This window comes from Ips typographus, linkage group LG7 (genome assembly GCF_016097725.1).
Source record: "Ips typographus isolate SLU linkage group LG7, UJ_Ityp_2.0, whole genome shotgun sequence".
Classification (NCBI taxonomy): Eukaryota; Metazoa; Arthropoda; class Insecta; order Coleoptera; family Curculionidae; genus Ips; species Ips typographus.
This window is the reverse complement of record NC_138428.1, coordinates 4,885,132-4,902,618: the sequence shown is the minus strand read 5'-3', so window position 1 is coordinate 4,902,618 and position 17,487 is coordinate 4,885,132. Positions and strand designations below refer to the sequence as shown.

The 17,487-nt window shown below is 36.4% G+C and overlaps 7 protein-coding genes across 18 annotated transcripts in view; 3 read left to right on the top strand and 4 right to left on the bottom strand.

The window, feature by feature from the left end:
* The window catches only part of LOC145732170 (DNA-3-methyladenine glycosylase-like), a 139,730-nt gene extending 136,021 nt beyond the window's left edge, over nucleotides 1-3,709 (top strand). For 8 of the 9 annotated variants that reach the window (XM_081984276.1, XM_081984275.1, XM_081984273.1 and 5 more), the window contains one exon: nucleotides 17-368. In XM_081984276.1, coding sequence (XP_081840402.1) covers nucleotides 17-321 — 305 coding nt within the window. In that variant the 3' untranslated portion in view covers nucleotides 322-368. Of the gene's footprint in view, nucleotides 1-16; nucleotides 369-3,584 lie in introns of those variants that run through there. The other variant, XM_081984272.1, reaches the window with a different exon arrangement.
* Nucleotides 318-1,535, bottom strand: LOC145732146 (uncharacterized). The gene is made up of 4 exons (XM_081984233.1): nucleotides 1,394-1,535; nucleotides 1,278-1,337; nucleotides 979-1,220; nucleotides 318-925 (listed from the first exon to the last, which is right to left on the bottom strand). Exons 1-4 carry the CDS (start codon nucleotides 1,490-1,492, stop codon nucleotides 337-339), a joined length of 990 nt encoding a protein of 329 aa, XP_081840359.1. The 5' UTR covers nucleotides 1,493-1,535; the 3' UTR covers nucleotides 318-336.
* On the bottom strand, nucleotides 1,772-3,047 carry RpL18 (ribosomal protein L18). Its single transcript, XM_081984285.1, has 4 exons — nucleotides 2,973-3,047; nucleotides 2,756-2,842; nucleotides 2,443-2,701; nucleotides 1,772-2,049 (listed from the first exon to the last, which is right to left on the bottom strand). Exons 1-4 carry the CDS (start codon nucleotides 2,973-2,975, stop codon nucleotides 1,832-1,834), a joined length of 567 nt encoding a protein of 188 aa, XP_081840411.1. The 5' UTR covers nucleotides 2,976-3,047; the 3' UTR covers nucleotides 1,772-1,831.
* Nucleotides 3,590-9,672, top strand: LOC145732091 (dynein regulatory complex subunit 11). 2 transcript variants are annotated; one of them, XM_081984144.1, is made up of 17 exons: nucleotides 3,590-3,972; nucleotides 4,024-4,212; nucleotides 4,269-4,410; nucleotides 4,588-4,722; nucleotides 4,777-4,924; nucleotides 4,991-5,121; nucleotides 5,171-5,345; nucleotides 5,397-5,559; nucleotides 5,610-5,773; nucleotides 5,829-5,937; nucleotides 6,059-6,197; nucleotides 6,361-6,582; nucleotides 6,958-7,084; nucleotides 7,144-7,241; nucleotides 7,321-7,445; nucleotides 7,592-7,746; nucleotides 9,533-9,672. In XM_081984144.1, exons 1-16 carry the CDS (start codon nucleotides 3,727-3,729, stop codon nucleotides 7,718-7,720), a joined length of 2,442 nt encoding a protein of 813 aa, XP_081840270.1. In that variant the 5' UTR covers nucleotides 3,590-3,726; the 3' UTR covers nucleotides 7,721-7,746; nucleotides 9,533-9,672. The 2 variants fall into 2 exon arrangements, with proteins under 2 accessions (XP_081840270.1, XP_081840271.1); XM_081984145.1 differs by lacking the exons at nucleotides 7,592-7,746; nucleotides 9,533-9,672 and having other exon boundaries at nucleotides 7,131-7,241.
* LOC145732182 (mitochondrial import receptor subunit TOM20 homolog) lies at nucleotides 8,180-9,352 on the bottom strand. Its single transcript, XM_081984292.1, has 3 exons — nucleotides 9,146-9,352; nucleotides 8,788-8,996; nucleotides 8,180-8,733 (listed from the first exon to the last, which is right to left on the bottom strand). The coding sequence occupies exons 1-3, from the start codon at nucleotides 9,270-9,272 to the stop codon at nucleotides 8,608-8,610; spliced, it is 462 nt and encodes a 153-aa protein (XP_081840418.1). The 5' UTR covers nucleotides 9,273-9,352; the 3' UTR covers nucleotides 8,180-8,607.
* On the top strand, nucleotides 9,418-15,617 carry Uvrag (UV-resistance associated gene). 2 transcript variants are annotated; one of them, XM_081984148.1, is made up of 11 exons: nucleotides 9,418-9,786; nucleotides 10,666-11,287; nucleotides 11,579-11,821; nucleotides 11,880-12,116; nucleotides 12,379-12,544; nucleotides 12,598-12,807; nucleotides 12,855-12,964; nucleotides 13,147-13,323; nucleotides 13,377-13,472; nucleotides 14,863-15,120; nucleotides 15,344-15,617. In XM_081984148.1, the coding sequence occupies exons 1-11, from the start codon at nucleotides 9,682-9,684 to the stop codon at nucleotides 15,502-15,504; spliced, it is 2,385 nt and encodes a 794-aa protein (XP_081840274.1). In that variant the 5' UTR covers nucleotides 9,418-9,681; the 3' UTR covers nucleotides 15,505-15,617. The 2 variants fall into 2 exon arrangements, with proteins under 2 accessions (XP_081840274.1, XP_081840275.1); XM_081984149.1 differs by having other exon boundaries at nucleotides 9,420-9,786; nucleotides 12,619-12,807.
* A 262-nt stretch (nucleotides 15,618-15,879) lies between these two features.
* LOC145732151 (tubulin polyglutamylase complex subunit 2) lies at nucleotides 15,880-17,466 on the bottom strand. 2 transcript variants are annotated; one of them, XM_081984239.1, is made up of 4 exons: nucleotides 17,325-17,466; nucleotides 16,754-16,885; nucleotides 16,425-16,701; nucleotides 15,880-16,371 (listed from the first exon to the last, which is right to left on the bottom strand). In XM_081984239.1, exons 2-4 carry the CDS (start codon nucleotides 16,879-16,881, stop codon nucleotides 15,886-15,888), a joined length of 891 nt encoding a protein of 296 aa, XP_081840365.1. In that variant the 5' UTR covers nucleotides 16,882-16,885; nucleotides 17,325-17,466; the 3' UTR covers nucleotides 15,880-15,885. The 2 variants fall into 2 exon arrangements, with proteins under 2 accessions (XP_081840365.1, XP_081840364.1); XM_081984238.1 differs by lacking the exon at nucleotides 17,325-17,466 and having other exon boundaries at nucleotides 16,754-16,999.
* Nucleotides 17,467-17,487: the final 21 nt, after the last annotated feature.

Sequence of the window (17,487 nt, the reverse complement as noted above, 5' to 3'; positions counted from 1 at the left end):
GGAAAAATTTTTTTAGTAAAAAACGATAAACAAAAAGACAACCCACATTTCTTGTGTAATGGACCTTCAAAGTTGTGCATCGCCATGGATGTGCTGAAAGATAATTGCAACAAACTTGATTTATGTGATAATGAAATGTTGTGGATTGAAGATGATCCTGAGTTCAATTTGGAAGAGTATAAAGTAGTAAAAACGGCACGTGTTGGTATTGACCGTGTTGATCCTGAATGGGCTTTGAAACCTTTAAGGTTCTACCTTTTGGGTCATCCATGTGTGAGCAAAAGGAACAAACAGGCTGAGAAAGAACTCATCAACAGTTAATTTGTAAGTAATTTATTATTTACTTGAAGTAAACTGAGCTATTTTTGTTACAACTCGTTTATATGCATCACTGTTGTGTATTGTTTCAATAACATTTAAAGACATGTTGCGTGTGCTTGCCTGCAAGTACAAAACAGAGTCTGCCAGGTGTTCTATGTGTTTTTGGTAATCAGGAGGAAATTTACTCAGAATTGCTTGGTAATATTGGTTAATTATAGGGATTGCAGGTTGGTACACTGGAGGGTATTTCAATGCAAACAGAAACCATAAAACTAAAGACACTAAAGTGACAAATAACAAAAATTTTACAAAAAGTGATCCACCTGAACTGGAAGGTTTTCTTCCTTTTTTATCCTCTTTACTTTTAGTTTTCTTTTTATCTCCTTCTAGTTTGAGCTCTTTATCAACAACAGGATTTTCCTTATTGTTTCCAACTTTATTATTTGCTTTTGCTTTTTTATTTTTCTTTTTTTCTTCCTGCTTCTTTTGCTGGTTGCTCTCTAACTGTTTTTGCCGTTCATTCCGTCTATTTTCAACTTCATTATCTACTTCTGCCTGCAATTGTCTGAAGAACTTAACAACTTCTCTAGCACATTGCTGACAACTACAAAACCAACCCTCACTTAATAATTTATATGTGTACTATAGTGAACTTACCCCTTGTTGTCCACGCAAGGTCCGGCCACTTTAGCAACAGCAGGAACTAAAGGATTGTCCTTCAGATCTAGGAACCTTAGAGCAGTCAATTGACTGAAACTCAAAGGCAGCCTTTCCAAGTTGTTGCGATATAAATCCAAATATTTTAGTTTGGACAGATTGCCAAAATCCTCAGGCAGTTCTTTAAGCTGGTTGTTGCTCAAATCCAGCTTGGTTAAGAATGTTAAAGTGGTGAAGGTGCTCTAAAATTAGTTTTGTATAAATACAACTACTCTAGGGTTAATTATCATAATATATACCGGTAAGGAAGTTAGACGGTTGTTGGACAGATCCAAGCTGACTGTTTTTCTTAAAGCGGCCTGAAATTGTCTAGTTTTATTTAAAAAAACAATGTTCAACAGCTGTGAGAACTTACGATTTCTTTCACAGGAACTTCGTCCAAATCGGACATGCTCAAGTCAATTTCCCCATCGGAAAACCGGTCTTTGACGTTAATTTTCGCTTTCTGCACCATTGTGAAACTACTTTAATTTAGAAAATTTAGGAATTTGGTTCAGAAAAAGGCCAAACACTTCCAGCAGTGATTCCAGGATTCCACGTCAAACGTTTGTTTTTTTTAAATAAAAATGTCAGTGTCATCTGTCAAATTGCAAAGCAACGTCAAAAAAATGCTTGTTGCCAATAATGTGTAAAATTTAAAAGTACAACACCCACTGTTGCCAGTTGTACATAGTAAATCAGAGCTAGCACAAGATGTGAAAGACAGTTGGGAAAAAGAACAAAAACACACAAGTATAGAACAGATTCCAGTAATTCTGTATTACAACTTATGAAATATACAAAAAAAGTAAGTTTACTTTTTGTAACCGCATGAACGCCTGCGCCCACGAGCCCTCTCAAACTTGCGGCCCTTAGAGCGCACCAAAGGCTTGGCGTGGCTGTGGGGCACACCAGGAGCGAGCCCAAAGTGTTTGTGAGCCTCCCTGGCGTTACGACGCCCTTGCAACAACACAGTCTTGGAGCCTGTGGGGGCTCTCAAAGCCAGCTGATCAAAAGTGATCACTTCTCCTCCTGTAATATAAATCAACCTCTCAGACATTTGATTAGAGTTAAACTCAAAAAAGGCTTTTGATTGGGAGTGTTCAGAATTACGTCCACTTATAAAGACAGCATGTTTTCATAAAGAAAATCTGAATAAAGATTCATCATTAATGTCATTAACTTTATAATCAAGAATAGGGAAATTTGCCCTAGAAAATAGATTATTTCTGTATTTAGTGGTAATGTTAGAAATATCCCAAAAAACCATTGCTTAATGGTCATCATGGGGCAAATGTGTTTTTGCTAATTTGCTACATATCTAGTCTACTCAAATTGATTTCATTCAACGGATTTTACAGTATTGATTATTGACCTACTGAAAATTACCACATGGAATAAAATAGACAAATACTTTGTACTAACCTGCTTTCAAAATCCTAGCCCTAGCAGAGTCAGTAACCTTCAAGGCACAGACAGTCAATTTTGGAATCTCAAAGATCCTTGAATCATCAGTCACAGTGCCTACAACAACGGCAGTAAGCCCCTCACGACCTGGTTTTTTCATATGCCTGGCCAACCTGGCAACAGAAATTGGGGGTCTGTTGATTCTGCTCATAAACAGCCGTTTCAACACAATTTTGTTAAACTTGGCATCAGTACGACGGGCCAAGTAACGGTAAAGCTAAAAATTACGTTTTTCTTACTAAATGAAAGTAGTTTGATTGAGGAGACTTACCTTAACCAAAAGACGTAAATATACATCCTGACTTTTGGGGGCCGTTCGCCGAACCTTGCGGTCGTATTTGTGATTTATGTCGATACCCTGAAATAAGAAACTCACAATATAAACACCGTTTCGTTGAAGACATTCTGTAGTTTAGCTTAAAACTGTTTAATTTCAGTTTTAAGTTAAGATTATTGAAATATTTTTAAGTTTTTCGCTAAGAACTCACCATGTTAGGGAAGTATCAAAACCGAAGAGGATGCTTGGCGATGGTGGTGCCAGCTTGTTTACATTTTTCCAACTGAAGGCGGTGTTGCCAGTTTACAGTCCGGCTGTCACAGTATCTCTTCCTCTTCCCAAACATATTAACATAATAGACTATTTTCAGCTTAGCGATGTAGGTCTGCGGTGTCTGGTTTACATCTTCAAAGAAATTTTAAATGCCACTGTAATAAAAACTGTTATTAGTCAATTATGATTAATATAGTGAGCAGCTAATTAAATTATACAGGGATAAATCAACCAATTTGGCAACACACCATATTGGTTTCATTCGTTTGTCAGCAATGTCAACTGTCACTGTTTTCTCGGAATCTACTAGAGATGGTCTGCTGGTGATAACTCACTAGTGATGGGTTTTAACATTTTCGATTTTTGCGCTTGCCAATTTATTATCATTACTTACTACTTAACTTATTTCTTTAAAGCAAAATGCTTGAGACGCCTTTCTTAAGGGTTGTGTCATGTAACCAAAAATAAAATCTGAATATATCTAAAGTGGTCTTAATAAATAAAATATACACTTGCAATGTATTTAGTAAAATTTTATGTTTTTTTTTAGGGCTTTATAGCAACCACTATAGGTATAATTTCCTTTCCTGAAAGATATATCGATTAAACTGACAATAAAAGGGTTGCTATGCACAACTTGAAAGCTCTATTCGCATTAGTATTGCGGGGTCAGTATAATCAAAACACCAACGATGTCCCATCAATACTATGATCGCGAATTAACTAAAATCCAAGACTACTTGACTACAACCCTAAACAGCGAACCATCCCAAGTTGACAGACGTGAACACAGACAGCTACTAGCTACATTATACCTGCGCTACATAGTGATAGCTAACAAGCTGTCAGCTTGCGTGGATCAGATGGTGCAGCCTCAGAAACGGTTGCTGCTCAGAAAATTGCTGGAGGCCACTTTGGGCAGGATTTTGGAGCTTAAAGTTTGTACAGTGCGTTCATAACTATGATCATAGCAAACGTGAACATTGCAGGCTGATTTAGTTGAAGCTGATCTTACTGAATGGACCCACTGCGGTGACATTTTGGAACTGCTAAACCTTACTCCTCCCGAGGCTGAACTGCGCATTCCTAGTTGTTTTCGAGAGGATAGGGCGGAGGAAATTATCTATAAAAAAACGTTAATTACAGAGGTGTTAGATAAGTTGGGGTTCACTGATAAGGTATCAAATATACCCCACTAAAAGCACACCGTTTGATTGTTGCGATTAAATTTGAGGTGGAAGAAAAGCGACCAATGACAGAACAACAAGCTATTTTGATTCTGCAAACCCATGAGAGAGCTAGACAGGGCAGGCTTCGGGCTCAATTTATGAAGGAGATTCGCAGTATGAAGGAGAAAACCAAATCAACAGGAGCCGGTATTGAACTGCATAGCGTTTTAAATTAGTCAAATAATAGTTCTTCTTCTATTCAAAGTTTATTTTGCCGCTCTGTATCTCAAAAATTATAGTGGAGCGAAAATTTCTCCTGAAAAAAATTCAGTTTTTGATACAAAACTCTTTTTAAGAACTCTCTGGTATAAATTAACGTTTCAGTTGAAGGTGATGGTGAAGACGACAAAGTACAAGGTCTCACTTTATCTGCTGCCTTGAAGATACAAAAAATTTGGAGAGGTTTTATGGCCAGGAGAGCTACAAGAAGACGTAAGCTACAGGAAATGCTTCTCATAGGTATGTAAAGGTTTTGGATAGGCTAAGCAATAATTTTAAATTATAATGTGACAGGTATGATACCCCCACCAAAGAAGAAAAACGCAGACCTGGAGAAAGACATCCAAAACCAAGAAAGAAGAAAGCATCTACAAAGAGAACGCATGAAAGAGTATGAAGTTGAAGTGAAGGCTGTAAGGAAACGGATTGAAAAGACTCAAAGGTGCTTCCTAATCCATTTTTAAAGAATAGTAAAATAAGGAAAACTTTGACTATTTTTCTTTATTAGAGGGCCTGTCATGGAGCAACTAAGCGACCAAGTCAGAGGTTGGTTGCATGAGTACAAAGCTCAAACTGGAAGAATTCCAGAATATACCGGATCAGAGAGAAGTGCTTCCAGGCTTTTACTCAGCAGACAAGGTTTGTTAGTAGAATTTTTGAGGTACACCCATGTATAAAGACTGATTAGGTACAGAAAGTGAGACCAGTAAGTCAACTCCGGCCTCCTCGAAAGACTCCAAGTCCAAGCAGAAAGACAAAACGGCTAAAAGTCCAAAAGAAAGCAAAGCTGTAGAGAGTGAAGAAGAACAGGAAGGAAGATCTAGAGCTTTGGCATCATCGTTTCTGCCAGAATTAAATATCAGGCAAGTATAAATTAGCTAACATGGTGTAGTCAAATTAATCAAACTTTGTAGAAAAGAGGAATATGATGAAATGTGGAGACATAAGGACGAATCAACCAATCCAATGCAGTATCATTACAAGGACCTCATCGAACATGAACAGATGACTGAAATGGAAAACGAACTCCGAAAAGTCGTTGATGAAATGATGAAAACTGAACTCCTGTTACTTCAGGTACTTTTTTCACTTTACCTCGTATAGCTGACCAGAATTAACATATTTAGGAAGCCTACGACAAAGACAGAGGTCACAAAGGAAAGAAAAAGTCAAGCAAGAAAGCCAGGAAATCCGGCAAGAAAGGCAAGAAGAAGAAGGAGAAAGACTTGACACCGGATAGAACTACTGAGTCGCTTTTTGAAGAGTTAGTGGCCAATGGGATTATCAAAAAGTAGGTATTAAAATCATTTTCTTCAAGTAAATGCAGTACAAGTATTATTAATTAGGTATCCAGAAGTTTGGATGAAGGACTTTATAGGAGAACGGTCGTTTTCCCATCCGGTACCCCACAATAAAGGTCAGGAACCCCGTTATGATTTAGGTGATATACGACAAGTATGTATTACGAATTAAAACGTGTACAAGGTGTGTCTATTTTTATTTTGTTAACAAATTTTTAAGTATTTTACTGTTTATTAACATACTCTATACCATAATACGTTTCTCTTTTCAAAAGGTTTTAACTGAATATTGCGTTCTTCCTTTATTGACCGATCGTCTACATCAAGCCACTCTACACATAAAGTCAATACTTTTAGCTGGGCCTAAAGGCTCAGGCAAAGATATGTTGGTTCACGCTGTATGCAACGAGATTGGTAAAAAACTATTTAAAGAATGATTTTTGGTTTACGATCCTCGGTTTGATAGTATGTAGTAGCTTTTTATGATTCGCTTGTACGCTGTTTTCCCAACTCCTAAAAAAAGAAAAAGCTACTATACATACTATTTAAAGCATTTTTTTAAATTATTTTTTCTCAGGTGCAGTCTTATTCGACCTGACCCCGGCCAACATAGTGGGCAAATATCCAGGCAAGTCTGGATTAATCATGCTTATCCATTTGGTGGTCAAAGTGTCCAGATTGTTGCAACCCTCCGTCATCTACATGGACAACGCGGAACGTCCTTTTGTTAAAAAGATTCCCAAAACTGATAAAAGCGATCCTAAACGATTGAAAAAGGATTTGCCTAAGATTGTTAAAAGTTAGTTTGATTTGTCATACTTATATATAGCTATACAGGGTGATCATAAATTTCTAGGTGAAACTGTTATATTTTAAATCAAATAATTGTTACACCCTGTTGGTAGGTGCGAGTAGATTGAATTGGGAATACTATTTTTTTTGCCGCACCTACACTACAGGGTGTTTCTATGTAAGAAATAAATGAACCTCCTTGTTTGTTTTCAATCTGTACACTTTTTCTATGACAGGAGATTTTTGCGCTTATATTGTTTCTTTATACAGAGTCCATCTTAAACTTTTTTGTGACTGACTAATTTTAAAACTTTTTAGTAAAACAATAACAATCACACCTAATATAGCGTAAAAAGATTTCACAAAATACCAACTTACATAGATTTCAGTCCAGAAGACAGGGTAGTGCTGATTGGAGTCTCCGACAATCCTTGGGAGAGCGACCAGAAGCTTCTTCAGCAAGTTTATCAGAAGTTTTTGTTCATTCCCAGGCCCAATTATAGTTCCAGGTCCGTTCTTACGTAATATTTACATTATCAATAAGTAAAAAATCAGTTTATTTGTAAAGGTATTACTTGTGGACGACCCTTTTAAATCAGTATATGGCGGCCAGTTGGAAATTTGATACTAGCGTTATGAGCAAAATTTCAGATGGATACACTGTAGGTGAGTTATTTCAGTAAATATACAGGGTGACCTAAAATAGATGTTTACATGGTTATACTCTAAAAATTGTTATATACAGGGTCGATCGCTGCTACAGTCAAAGAAGTGATTACAGTGAAAAGAATGTTACAACTGAGAATCCACCCATTAAGTCCTTTGGAACTTGTCAATGCCTTATGCAAAAGAACCCCTGTATATAAAGAGGTAAGGTAAACACTGAGGTATTCAGTGTCAAAGAGAGTTTATAATTAAATTCTTAAAAACATAAATACAGGACGTTTAGTTTAGACGATTTTAAGAGTTCTAATACTATTAATTAAATGATCAAACACTATTCAACATTCATACAGGAAGAAGAAGCATTTGCTGCTTGGTGGTCCAAAGTTCCCATAGCGAGAAGACGAGCGAGGGCGGTAGAATTGTTATTGGAAGAAGAAGCTGAAATGATGGCCAAACAGGCCAATGCGAAAAAAAAATAGGACCGGATCCATGTGGAATTTATAATGTAAGTTCACACAAATTGCTATGATTAGGTTAATTGACTAAAATAACTGCTAAATGCATTGAAAATGTGTTAGAAAATTGATTTTTTCTGCCTTTATAACCGCTCTCATGCGGAATTTTGTTAAGATTGTAAATTTACGTTGTAGGACTTGGCACAGTTACACTATTGTATCTTTAGTTTTTACTGCCTTAGGGTACATGCACAAATAACAGTCAAAACTACAATTGGTTTCAAAAATAATGACTGTCACACTTTATATTTGTCTGTAGAGAAAAATCTAGTTACTCATACAAATTTTGCTATTCTGTATAATCCGCGGAAAGATACGGTGTTTGAAAAATCAAATAAAACGTTTGGCAACCTTGTAAAACTGTAAATATTTGGTAATCATCTAAAGGACAAATAATAAACACTGTAAAAAAAAACTGACAAATTAAAGAAACTTTTTATTTACAAGAAACACAGAAATATGGTATAAAAACAACTTATTAATATTGCTAAGTCAATGATAGTTTCCCTTTATTTTATATTTTTTTGAAAATACACTCTGAATAACAGCATTTTTAGGTACTCGGTGGTTATATTAAATTCAGGAACACTACACATGATTCTAGCATGACTCTCATAAAAACTGATGGAAAACCTTTTTAATGCTACTAAATAATAAAAACCAAGCACTGCAAGTGGTTATATACACAATATATAACACACAGTTAACATTTAGATGGTGAAGTAAACTGAAAGGTCTCCCCCAGTTTAGAATCTTGGAGACAAACATCTTAAGTAATTTATTACCAAACATAAATATTCCATCATTTTTTCACTAAAAAAAAAGAACCTCTAGCCAATTCAGGCAACTAACTACTCTACGTCATCCTCTTGAAGAGAAGCATTGTTGCTTTGTGCTTTCATCAACCTGGGGGCCACTGCAGGCAGTCTTTTAATCAACAAATGGAACACTTCTGGTTGTAAAGTTTGTTGAAGAACCTAACAAAACAACGATTAGAACTTGAATTTTGAATAGTTTTAACATAAATTTACCTGCAACAAATCATTGGGCTGTCCACAAACTGCAACAGCATTACCCAAATGGTCAACACCATTTTCAAGATCACCAGCGGCGAGCAGTTCCTCTCCGAGCTGGATTTCCTGCAGGAAAAATCGCTGCACTGCTTCGTGGTCCTTCATGTCTGGGAACACGGTCTTGCAGCGTTTACCCGAAGTGGCGGCGGCTTTTCTGGCCCTGCGCCCTACAAACACATTCCAATGTTGGTTACATAAATTTTTCCTTTCAGTACTTTGGACTAAGAGCTTTTAACTGTGTTTCAGCAAAACAAAGAGGTTTTTGCATAGAAATTGCTTAAAAAAGGGGGCTGAAGTCACATAACCTACAACTTACTTTCGCGCAGTTTCTTTTTGAAGTCAGGGTCATCGTGGCGTTTTTTGTCAAAGTAAATGCAGTATCCGATGAAGAGGGTGGCGCTAACGCCCGCACACAGTCCCAAAACGGTCCTGGGGGAGACCATTTCACTTTTTTTCGAGATTTTTTGAGTATTTTACAAAAACCTCCCGTCCATGACACACCACGCAAAATGCCAAGCAAAATGTCAGAAGTCAGAAATAAACATCAAATATTCTGTCATCTGTCTAAATTACTTTTTACCCATCAATGTCAAAATAATCTTATTGTTTATAAAATGTTTTGAAGTTTGCATAAAAAGTTTCAGATAAAAATTTAAATAACTACTAATTTACCGTATAATCAGTGATTAGTGGTTGTTAACAGTTTTAGACAAAGTTTGATAATATTGGAGGTGGTTCCCAAAGTTCGTATACATTACAACAACACTGACAAACCCGGAAAGGGGCCAAAGCCCTAAAGCATTGTGTTATGCTTTATAATCCCGCATTGGTGCCTTCTTTTCCTATTCTACTATGGATGCAACTGAAGATTTACCCGAAACAATGAATTTTACTGCCTCAGAGTTTGCCCTAGGTAGACAACGATGTAAGAAGTGGGTATGTCTTATAACCCAACAAGTAAGTCTTATTTTAAAAAATAAGTTGTATTTAAGTGTGCTATGGTTTTTGACTTCTATACCACATAAATTTTGCTTGTTATTTAGGTAGTTAAAATTTTGTCTACATGTATAACTGCTTGACCAGTGGAGACCCTGATGATGATCTCATAATATAAGCTATAGTCATGCATTTGTTATAATTTAAGCTATAAATGCAGTTTCTGTCTTTGTTTATCTGAAAATAGGTCTGTTCCTAGACTGCATTAATAAGCAGAAAAATATGGTAAGCAAATGTCAGATGACCTCATGAGCATTCAACCAATCAGAAGCTAAATATTATTTTGATTTTTAATATAAAAAAAAGTAAAAAAATAATGTGAGATTATACAGAAGTCTTTCTAGTTAAGTAGTTTTATTATGCTGGTTTCAATGTTTCTTCTTACTTTAGTGGTTAATACTCAAGACTATGTCCATATAAATGTTCTTCTAATTAAATAAATAGCCACAATACTAAATGAGTCGGTTTATTTCATCGCCAGTGAGAAGACTCATTGCTGCTAATACAGCAACCATCCAGGTAACTTGTTTTTTATATAAAAATGTTTTATTTTAATTAATTTTGTTTGTGACATTATCTTAATTTTACTGGATTTTTGGTATATTAAAAATATCCTTTTATTTTGGTGCAAATCAGTAGTTAGGTATTTCATAATACTTTGTCAGGTGATTTGTCTGTATTGGCCTTCTAAAGATATTATTATAAGCAGCATAAGAATAACAACCACATTACAGCCTTGTGATTAAGTAAGCTTCTTTAATGAATCTTGCAAGTTAATTATTTTTGTATATTTCTAAGTTTGTTAGGTATTAGTATTTCAGAAATGTGAATTGATTCTAGTTAAGACTACGCCACATCTACCAAATCTATGCATACAACATTCCTGAAGATACAAGCGCCAGTTACTACTTTACCCTCCACAACACTCCAATGTCTTCGCCGTTTTATACCAGTGAAATGGTGACTGGTAAAAACCCCAAATGGAGCGATCTCACCTTCAACAGTTCTATCAAAACCCACATGTCGTCTGTGGTAGTTCGAATATGGAAATCCACCCCAAAAAAGGGGGATGAAATCCTGTTAACCTGGGGCGTAAATTTTACGGGGCTGGTCTATCTGGGGAACAAAATCACCGATTTACAGCCCAAATATTTCAAGGCAAATACTGTGATATTTTTTATGCAGGGTGTTTATTTTACTAGTCATGATTATCTGAGGGGTGATTTGGATAAGCCTTTGCCGTTTCAAAGCAATTTAAATTTAGTGGAAACCGAGCGTAACGACTCGGTTTTGTATAAACGAATAGCTGTGAAAGCTTCAAAAGGTGAAGTAGCAGTTAGTTATAAACTGGAAAAGTTGCGGAGGTTACAGCAGTTACAAAGGGAAATTAAAGCCAAGAAAAAGGAGGTGGGACATATTAAAGAACGAATCAGACAGGCTAGTGAACCAGAATGTGATTTAGGTAGTTTGTGTTATTATATTACACAAGGTGTCTTAAATGAACTGCTTTGATTCAAAAATTGTAAAGATCATTTCAGAGAATGGCGTTATTAGACAACAGAATGTGTTCAAACTTCTGGAAGGATTTTTTGACTCTTTAAGAACCATTTTATGCACTCTGCCAACTGTATCAGACTGCTCCCTCTCTCTCTTTTATTACTAAATAATCCCGATACTTTTTTTCAAATTAATCTGAGTTGCTCATTATAAGACACTTTGTATTGAGTCACCATTTAATGTAAAACGTTCTTAGGTGATCTATCTGCATCAAATGTAGGTTTTGGTCAACAGTTACTAACTATGAATTCCTTAAACAAAATGTTGCATGAGAAACCCACTAGAGAGGAACGGGAAGCAATGACTAAAATAAGTAAAAACATAGAATACTGCAAGTTTAAACTGAGACTTCTGCATGAGCAAAACGATAAAGCGAATGCCAATTTGAGAAGACTGAAACAGCAAGAAGTGAAATTGTTAGAAGATAATGAGGAACGAAGTACGTTTTGACTTTCCTGCTAGTGAGTGTCAGCAAAATTTTGTTTTTCTTGTGATAGATACCATTTTGATGTCGCGGTATCATGTGCTAAGCAAGGAATCTCAATATTGGGAAGATTATAAGCAGAGTTTGTCTAGGCTGAAGGAGTACTTGTTGACTGTTAGTGAACAGTTGTGGATAAGACAGCATGAGCTGCTGAAGGAGTTGTTGTTTATTTATCCGGTAGATAAGTTACCAAATGAGAATAAGTACACCATGTTGGCGATACATTTGCCTGACTCTGATTTGCTTTTAGGTAAGTTTGTTACGGTTTTTTATGTGTTTGAACGTGTTATTAAGACCAGTCAAACTTGAGTATTGTCTTTTTTGACAGCTTGCTACTCAGATTACAAAAACAAACTTTTTCTCATATGGTAGCACACTGATTAACCTGTTAGATAATTGCCTTATTTCCAAACAATTTTTTTATGAATATGAGTTACCTGACTTTTCTTCTGAGGTTTCTGACATTCTGACAAGTAGCAAACCACAGTTTCCCTATTAACCGATTCTTTCAGACTATAACGACGCCAGCGTTTCAGTAGTTCTGGGCTACATCTGTCACGTATTAGTAATGTCCTCCATATTCCTCCAAGTTCCTCTGCGCCACCCGATGAAACATCTCGGTTCCCGTTCAGTGATCTTCGATCAGGTCTACCCGGACATCCCAGACAAGGAACGAGAGTACGTATTTTTTCGATCTCCACGATGAGACGATAATAATAGCAGCAGGTTAGCGTTTTATTGGGCAATTTTAGATTTCCCCTCTACACCAAAGGACGTGATCGGGCGCATTTTAATTACGCTGTGTTTCTTCTGAATAAAAACATCAGCCAATTGAGATGGTATTTGCACCGTAGAGTGACGGTCGATATGCGGGAAACATTGAAACATTTACGAAACTTTTTGTTGGGGGATGAAGTCGGTGAAATTGGACATGTGGCCGGGTAAGAACAATTTTTATGCAATTTTCCGATAAGTGAATTTTTTGTAGTGTTAGGCCAATTACGGCGGGCGTGTCAACCAGTACTTTAACAGCTGACAGTGCCAAACTCTTCAGTCCGTCCCTTTCAAGCGTATCCAGCTCAAACGATCCACACTTAGGTAACAGTTAATTGTGACCGTTTTGCTTGTTATTTTGTTTTTTTCCTTTAATATATTGTTTGTTGTCTTGTATTAGTTTTTTTGCTGTGTTTTTGTTGGAGCGCGACTACGCAACTGATCCTGGTGGACTAATGTGTGTTAACTTTCAGATCTCGTGCTGTTTTAAACGTTGACTTTTTCAGACAGAAATCGCGAGGAGAAGAAGAAGTTTTTTGGATCCAGTAGTAGAAAAGAGAGGAGAAGGGAGAGGAATTCAAGAGGTTCGAGCGAAGTCTTGGCCTTGCCGGAAGCCTATTTGAACAAGCAGATCAGCAAAGATTTGTTTCACAGATGCGCGTCAGGAGGTTACAATTTTGAAGGTTTGAAAGCTTCATTTTTACTGTATTTGTAACTATTTTGGATTTGTGGACAGGTGTGGAAACAAGTGTGATTAAAGTGAGACAAGGTGTGGAGGACTACCGAGCTAATCAGGATTCGCTTTCAGCCCGTTCAGACTCAATAGAAGAAGGTGAGTGGGTTTTTTCTAATAAAAATCACGTTTGAAAAATATTTTAATTTTTATTTGCTGTTCTAAAGTGAACCAATTTTATTTCAAAAAGGATAACTGATTTCCTGATAATAATAAACATCCGTAAATCAAATCAAACAAAATGCCAATCTGCCAGCTTATGACAATTAAACCACTGCATGTCTGCAAATCAGTCAAAAACTCAGTGACATTGCTCTGTAAATGACATTTATGGCGGGTTGCACTGATGTATTTAAGTGCTACTTAAGTTAATTTGTAATTTGACTGTGACATTTTGCATAATAACAATGACAATACAAAATGAGAAGTAATTCAATAAACCTGAATTAGTCGTCGACAGGCAGACAGTAATAGGAATCTGAACATTAGTAGCACATTGATAAGATTAATATTAATGACAGTTAAGTCACAAATGGTATTTTTTGACAAAATCGTCTGAATAAAACAATATCAAAACACTGAGGGTTTGTAAATCACTCAAAAGCAATAGTTGACATTTCTTGTATGTAAAATATCTGTGGAACTATACCCTGATTATTATAACTTTAGTTGCACGTCATAACAAAGGTGATTCTATTGCCAACCGAACTTACTGGGCAATAACACTGCATAGATACGGAAACTTAAATTACAAGCCTTAAAATATGTTGACAATAGTGCGCAATGTTGTCGTCTGTTTTTCGATTTTCTTGCTACCGACCTGTGGTCATTAAACGGTAACTTTGGACAAACAACATTTCAACAACCTGCCACGTAGCTGTCTGTTATGCCAAAACCGTTGATTACTAACTCCAAACAACTTTATTCTATTAGATTTATGTGCGAAGCTGACATCTATAGTTAGATCTAAAAATGTGTCTGCAGTACTAAAGCTAAGTATTACCATTTACTAGCATGAGTAAGCTTATTCAACCGATAAAAAACATTGAATTGTTAAGCGCCTACCTGAAAATCTACGCAAACAAACATGTCTCCATTATTGCTCAAAGTTTATCCACAAATGCCGAGTAAAACAAATCAGATCACAAAACCCTCAACTTAGGGTCTCCTAAACACGCTTAAACTAAGCTTCCCTCACTCTCATTACCCCAAAAGGTTAATTAAAACTGTAAAAACCACTCAGACCTTCTGTAAATGCAATTCAAAATGTAAAGAAACACGGTTCGGACATTAGATGTCAAATTTGAAAGTAAAATCATATTCTTCTTCTACATTCATATTCTATTTCGGTTCGTTTTTTATAACTTTAACAACGCCGCCCATTTTCACCTTGAGGACGTGCAACTAAAATTATAATAATCAGGGTATAGATAAAGTGTTTCAATTGAACTTTTAAGCTGCAAAGCTGAATGATTTAACTCTTTGACAGGCACTGATCCTTTGGATCCTTTAGCCAGTCCAATTGATCCAGGACCAACTAAATCAATAGACATAAATAGAGATAATCGCAATCGAGTGGATCAAGCTCGAGTCAGTAGATCAGTGGATTCCTACATCCATAACGAGTTTTTTTCCAATGAACTTGATAAATCGACTGAAATGGGGAGCAACGCTTCCTGCGACCGTTTAAGCGATATGGAAGTCCAAGTGGGTGAACAACGAAAGCTTATGGAACAGTTAATAGCCGGTAAGTGTCTTTTTATACGGAAAATCATACTAAATTAGGATGACGTCAAGAAACAGTCAACGGGGTCAAACGTTTGTGACGTGTTTTTAAGGCTGTGATGTCACTCTAGTTTATTTTGATTAGACTTTTATGCGCCGCTAACTGGAATGAAACAATTTGAGAGACATATTTTACTCAAAAATTACACTTTGTACGTGTTATTTAATATGACACTTCGTTGTAGCAAGTGACTCTACCATGCTATCGTCCAGTGAGCTGGTCTTCCCGCAGGAATGTCTGCGTATGTCTCTGCAGGACGTTTCTAATCCTTTGAGCGAGCGCACCGACCGTTTACTGTCCACCAATCAATCGTTTAAATTGGTTAGGCATAGACCAGCCGATTAATAACGTTTTTTTTAAATCTCGTTATGACGTGATAACGATGTTATTAGTGCAATTATTATTTATTTTGTGCGTACGAGTTATTTAAAGACTATAAAGTAGCGTTGCAAATTTGAGTGTTTACGATTTTATTCCGGATATCCCATGCTTCTTACAAATAGAATATACAGGAGGTGATTATTTCAAAACTTACGGGTCAATTTATTGCGTAATGGTAGGTCGTTTATTGTCAACCCTTCAGTCAACTTGAAGAGGAGAAATAATTTGAAATAATAAGAATTTAACCCAGCAAAAGATCTTATTTGGTCTTGAATTTGGACTGAAAGGCTGCCAAATACACGTTATAATTGCAATGACTGTTTGAAAAAACCATACAAAGACAAGTTAATAATTTTTTTTATTTTTACAACTCATAGCCCTCCTGGGCATACCTTTAGCTTTGACAGGTTTTTCCTTATTACCAGCCTTATTGTTCTCTAGCTGTTTGGGATTGTTTTGCACCCGTTCTAACTGCGCCGGTAAATTGGAACAGTTTTGCACAGTAGAAAATATGCCAGGGTCTATTTTGTTCAGTCGTTCACTTGGAGGTTTGTAAACTTCCACCAAATTTCGGTCTTCTGAGAGCACACCAGGTGCCAAGAGGTTAAACATTTCTCTAGTCCATTCTGGGATACCTTCTTTAGCAAATGCGTATTGCCAACAAGGTATTCCTAAGTGTGCCAGGCACATACGAAAATAAGTGGTGAAATCTTCTGCCAGGTAAGTAAAGTGCATTTGACCACTGTAAAACCATATCGTGGGAGCGGAGTAGGTGGTTGGATATACTACGACTACTTTGGATTGTTCGTCCACGTTGGCCAGCTCAAACACCTGCAGTTAGTAGATAATAGAATAGGAAGTTTTATTGTAGATAAAGTTACCACCTTACTATCCCGGGATAAAGTCAAAGTGAAACTTTTCCCGACCTTCTGCACTTGAGCCGTGTTCTTAGTTTCGTACCCGTAAGTTCTTGTAAGTTCCCCGAGGGGATTGATCTGAATTAACCCTTCTCTTGCATCTTTCTCCTCTTCTGACACGCTGCGGAAGTCGTAAGAAAACTCATACGTAAACAAAAATCCATCAGTGGAGGAGTAAAATGAGCGTAAGTCTTCGGGTAGAATTACTCCGTTGTTGTGCTCCCAAGCCCTAATATCTGCCTGCCTGCAGACCTTTTATGCGTTACTGTAAATCACTTTGCTATTACTTAGCTCACCTAACACCGGAAAGCCTTTTTAGAGTCAACTTGGATACACAAGGGTTTTTCTCCAACACCTTAGAGACGCCCAGCAGAAGGTTCTCGTAGAAGGAATCTTCGGAGACTTTGTCCACCATAAAACCCATTTTTCTGCCAAACGCAAGCGGTGTTAAAGTGGTTTTTAAGGGGTTAATCTTGAACATTTTGATACACTTTTTAAAAGAATTTTGGCAGTTATGTCAAAAATACAATAACCAATAAATTTAATAGATCTGGTGAATTAAGAGAATTCTCTTCTAAGTGAAGATGATTTTAGTACAATTTTATTTTTAAATTTTATCATTTTTGTTTTTTATCCACATTAGTCAAACTGTGACTGTGACTTTAGATTGGTCAAAAGGCAATTTAAACTTAAAACAGCTTCAAAGAGAGAATTTAAAGGGCTTTAATCTGGGTGCGTATTCTCTAAACGAGGGAAAGGAGTTATCAAATGGTTATCAAGAGAAATGTTAGTTAAAATTGTAGAAAGTTATTCATTTAACTTTCCTGAGTTAATTTTTCATTAACATCTTGTGTTTTGAATATATACCTGTAATTGTAGAGTACTTCTAGGTTACAAATTTAGTTTACACTTATTTTAAAGCACCTTAGTTTCAATTTAAACACACACAAACAGGAAATAGTAAAATAAACATATATCGACAAAACTTGCCAAACATCCCATTAACCTATATTCGCATGTACTTTTATAC

Coding starts and splice junctions, on each gene's coding strand:
- LOC145732146 (XM_081984233.1), bottom strand. CDS start 1,492: ATGGTGCAGAAAGCGAAAATTAACGTCAAAGACCGGTTTTCCGATGGG. Junction 1,338..1,393: donor AAGTTCCTGTGAAAGAAATC/GTAAGTTCTCAC, acceptor AGACAATTTCAG/GCCGCTTTAAGAAAAACAGT. Junction 926..978: donor CCTTGCGTGGACAACAAGGG/GTAAGTTCACTA, acceptor TTGGTTTTGTAG/TTGTCAGCAATGTGCTAGAG.
- RpL18 (XM_081984285.1), bottom strand. Junction 2,702..2,755: donor ATTTACGTCTTTTGGTTAAG/GTAAGTCTCCTC, acceptor CGTAATTTTTAG/CTTTACCGTTACTTGGCCCG. Junction 2,050..2,442: donor GGCTAGGATTTTGAAAGCAG/GTTAGTACAAAG, acceptor TTTATATTACAG/GAGGAGAAGTGATCACTTTT.
- LOC145732091 (XM_081984144.1), top strand. CDS start 3,727: ATGTCCCATCAATACTATGATCGCGAATTAACTAAAATCCAAGACTAC. Junction 5,774..5,828: donor GCCAATGGGATTATCAAAAA/GTAGGTATTAAA, acceptor ATTATTAATTAG/GTATCCAGAAGTTTGGATGA. Junction 7,085..7,143: donor AGGCCCAATTATAGTTCCAG/GTCCGTTCTTAC, acceptor TTATTTGTAAAG/GTATTACTTGTGGACGACCC.
- LOC145732182 (XM_081984292.1), bottom strand. CDS start 9,272: ATGGTCTCCCCCAGGACCGTTTTGGGACTGTGTGCGGGCGTTAGCGCC. Junction 8,997..9,145: donor CAAAAAGAAACTGCGCGAAA/GTAAGTTGTAGG, acceptor ATGTGTTTGTAG/GGCGCAGGGCCAGAAAAGCC. Junction 8,734..8,787: donor AGCCCAATGATTTGTTGCAG/GTAAATTTATGT, acceptor TTGTTTTGTTAG/GTTCTTCAACAAACTTTACA.
- Uvrag (XM_081984148.1), top strand. CDS start 9,682: ATGGATGCAACTGAAGATTTACCCGAAACAATGAATTTTACTGCCTCA. Junction 13,473..14,862: donor TTCAGACTCAATAGAAGAAG/GTGAGTGGGTTT, acceptor ACTCTTTGACAG/GCACTGATCCTTTGGATCCT. Junction 15,121..15,343: donor TATGGAACAGTTAATAGCCG/GTAAGTGTCTTT, acceptor ACTTCGTTGTAG/CAAGTGACTCTACCATGCTA.
- LOC145732151 (XM_081984238.1), bottom strand. CDS start 16,938: ATGTTCAAGATTAACCCCTTAAAAACCACTTTAACACCGCTTGCGTTT. Junction 16,702..16,753: donor AAAAGGCTTTCCGGTGTTAG/GTGAGCTAAGTA, acceptor AAAGGTCTGCAG/GCAGGCAGATATTAGGGCTT. Junction 16,372..16,424: donor CTTTATCCCGGGATAGTAAG/GTGGTAACTTTA, acceptor TACTAACTGCAG/GTGTTTGAGCTGGCCAACGT.